This window comes from Apis dorsata, unplaced genomic scaffold, assembly GCF_000469605.1.
Source record: "Apis dorsata unplaced genomic scaffold, Apis dorsata 1.3 scaffold_157, whole genome shotgun sequence".
Lineage (NCBI taxonomy): Eukaryota > Metazoa > Arthropoda > Insecta > Hymenoptera > Apidae > Apis > Apis dorsata.
Genome location: NW_006263447.1, coordinates 353,931 through 356,748, shown reverse-complemented (window position 1 = coordinate 356,748; position 2,818 = coordinate 353,931). Strand labels below are relative to the sequence as shown.

The 2,818-nt window shown below is 35.7% G+C and overlaps 1 protein-coding gene across 6 annotated transcripts in view; it reads right to left on the bottom strand.

Moving 5' to 3' along the window:
• Positions 1-77: 77 nt before the first annotated feature.
• The window catches only part of LOC102674737 (pikachurin), a 187,890-nt gene continuing 185,149 nt past the window's right edge, over positions 78-2,818 (bottom strand). For 4 of the 6 annotated variants that reach the window (XR_421428.2, XR_421429.2, XR_004150133.1 and 1 more), the window contains 3 exons: positions 2,693-2,818; positions 2,022-2,267; positions 1,780-1,883 (listed from right to left, as the gene is read on the bottom strand). Coding sequence is in view for 2 of the 6 variants with exons in the window: in XM_006613585.2 (XP_006613648.1) it covers positions 425-573; positions 1,780-1,883; positions 2,022-2,267; positions 2,693-2,818 (625 nt within the window). In the remaining 4 variants the exon portion in view is untranslated. Of the gene's footprint in view, positions 574-1,779; positions 1,884-2,021; positions 2,268-2,691 lie in introns of those variants that run through there. The other 2 variants (XM_006613585.2, XM_006613584.2) reach the window with 2 other exon arrangements.

The window sequence follows — 2,818 nt, the reverse complement described above, 5'->3', positions numbered from 1 at the left end:
CGACGATATAGTCTTTCTCATTCGTTCACCTTTTCCTCTTGTTTTTTTTTTTTTTTTGCTTTTGTATTTTCCTTAGCCTTTTCCTTTTTTTTATATATATATATATATTTTTTTTTCATTTCTTTTTCTTTTTTTTTTCTTTTTATCATTCCCTTTGGAGGGGAGAATTTTAATTAGTCGTTTGATGAAAGTCTGTACAAAAATGATGAATCCGTGTGATCGGTGTGTATAAATCGTACACGCGTAGACGTGATCAGCGTTCAAGGCGTATCAAGGCAGCCGCGGTTCAGCCTTAAACGCTGGGCAACGTGGACGTCGACCTTCTCTGGCTTGGCCAGCTTTTATTCATCGTGATGCATTTTCATATCCTAAGCGCTGGTCCACGCGGACCTGACCATCTAACGTCGGACGGCACGGATGTCTTTCAGGGGATGCACGAGTGCGTGTTGGTAGCCTGTCCCGGTGACGACAACGCCACGGAAAAATCCGAGTCCAGGACCAGATCGCTGATGCATCCCACGATACCCTTTGCGTATCTTCCTCCCGTTGTCCTCACGATATCCGGGGCGCCACCTGTTAGAAACATCACCAAAAATTGTCATTTTTCAGAAAAATATGAAAAAAGTGAATCAAATGGAAATTATTTGCGAATATTAATTATAGTTTCTCTTTTTCCAAGGCTGACAATTTTTATTACTTCGAAACAAAGGGAAAATTCTCTTTTTCTGTAAAATTTCATGCGATTCATGTTCGTATTGAAATAAAATTGAAAAAAGAAACTGTAAAAGATTTAAATCGATTTTGAAGTTTTAAAAAATAATTTAAGGGAAAGAATAATAAGCAATGAATTTAGGGAGTTGAGAGTAATTTTGAAAGATTTCTATGTTTGATTCATTAAGTTGATGGAACGTTGTAAATACAGCGTATTTGACGAATTAGAATACGCCTCTATAAATTTTCTGAGAGTACAGCGATGTATCAAGCTGTTTCTTTATGAGTTCAACAGCTTAGCGGAAGTTGCCGAGAATTCGTAACGCGCTCTCGAGGATGACCCACTTGGTAATTTCAGTAATAACTCAAGGACAGCTAAAGCTATATAAGTTGACGGTGTTGAAACTTACGAGTAGTTAATCTTTGATACTTGATGATTTTCAAACCGAAATATTCGAAGAACATTTTTTACAACTTTTCAAATATTCTGAAATATTCGACAATTTTTCAAAAGATAGATTTCAAGTTACAAAGACAGTTTAAAGCAAACAGATTGTAAGAAGAGATTTATTAAAAAGAATTGATAGAATATAAATTACGAAGAAAAAAAAAAAAAAAAGAAAAATACTTTAAAGAAATAAAAGAACTGAAATGTTATCTTTTACAGTTTATTTTACTAATAAATTCGCAAAAAAGCAATACTTCAAATTACCTTGAAAGTACCACAAATATTTATCTAGGCAAATCATGAGCAAATAAGTAGTATAACTCAATCATAATCAAACAAGCAGCATTGCAAACTAATAATTCAACAATTAACACAATCAATTAAGATAAAATAAATACAATAATCATGACTAATCAAATAGCACGAGTTAACAAATCAAATGATGATAAGACAAATAAAATAGATTCGATCATAAACAAGTACAATATCGATCCAATGATGATTAAACAAATAGAACAAACCAATCACGTTCAAACAAGTAGAAATCAATCACCAATCACGTCAGAAAAATGAAAGAAGATCAAATAGTTATTTTTTATCGATTTAAATGCTTCACTTACCGACGTAAAGACCCGTGTCAGTGTTCAATTGTCTGAGCTGTCCAGGCGACGACGCGGAAACGCCTGTACCGCTGTCGACGACAAGCGACGCCCACTGTTCGTTCCTGGAAGGAACATCGATCGATTTCATCAAAAACATTGGAACTCGATTAAAAAGTTTTCGTTGCATAAAAAAAAAAAAAAAGAAAAAAAAAACAAACTAGCTTCGATACACGGATGAGAAACTTTGTAAAGGTTGTTACCTCACTGCTCGGACCCGATGCCATAGATCATCGTCCAGTCTCGTCAAATTGTACCGCAGAACAGCCTCGCCCGAGCCAAGATTGTAAGCTAAAGTCAAATAGCCACGATCCAATCCGAGGGCTAGAAAATCGTCGTTCTCGTCCCTTTGCTCTTGCGGATCCGCTTGCCGCCCGCTCCAAAGCAGCAGCCCGCTACTGCTGCTCGCCCTGAATCTCATATTGATGTCCACCCTGTAGCTTATTATCCTGTAACAGGATAATTTTTTTAAGAAGGATATTTCTCGAATATTTCTCTCAAAGGAATATAGAAAGAAGGAGATTTCGAAGAAGCTTCTTCGTGGATTAATCAGGGTTGAAACGAAGACTGTATTGGAGGGATTTCTCCTTGATTTGTACGTGAATTTTAAAATAAATAAAATATATTGTTATATCGTTGAGATAATTAGCTTAAGATTTTTGATCAAGTTTTTATTCATCTTCAATAACTAAGTTTCATACTAAAGTTTCAAAAATAAAATTTTATCAACGCACAATTAATAATGTTAAAAATGTTTAATGACTCTTATATATATATATATATATATCTCGACGATTTAACTTCAATTTCCTTTACACTGATTTTCTTTTACTCTGAAAAAAATTTGGAAATTTTACATTCCATCTTGCCCCACCTCTTCATCGTGTCCGCGTCGTTGTAGTGGAGATAGCTCTCGCTGCCCGAGAAACTGGGCACGGATCTCTCGAACCGCGTGGCAGCGTTCGGTTTCGAGGGTGAGCTGTCCAAAATCGTGTTGTCG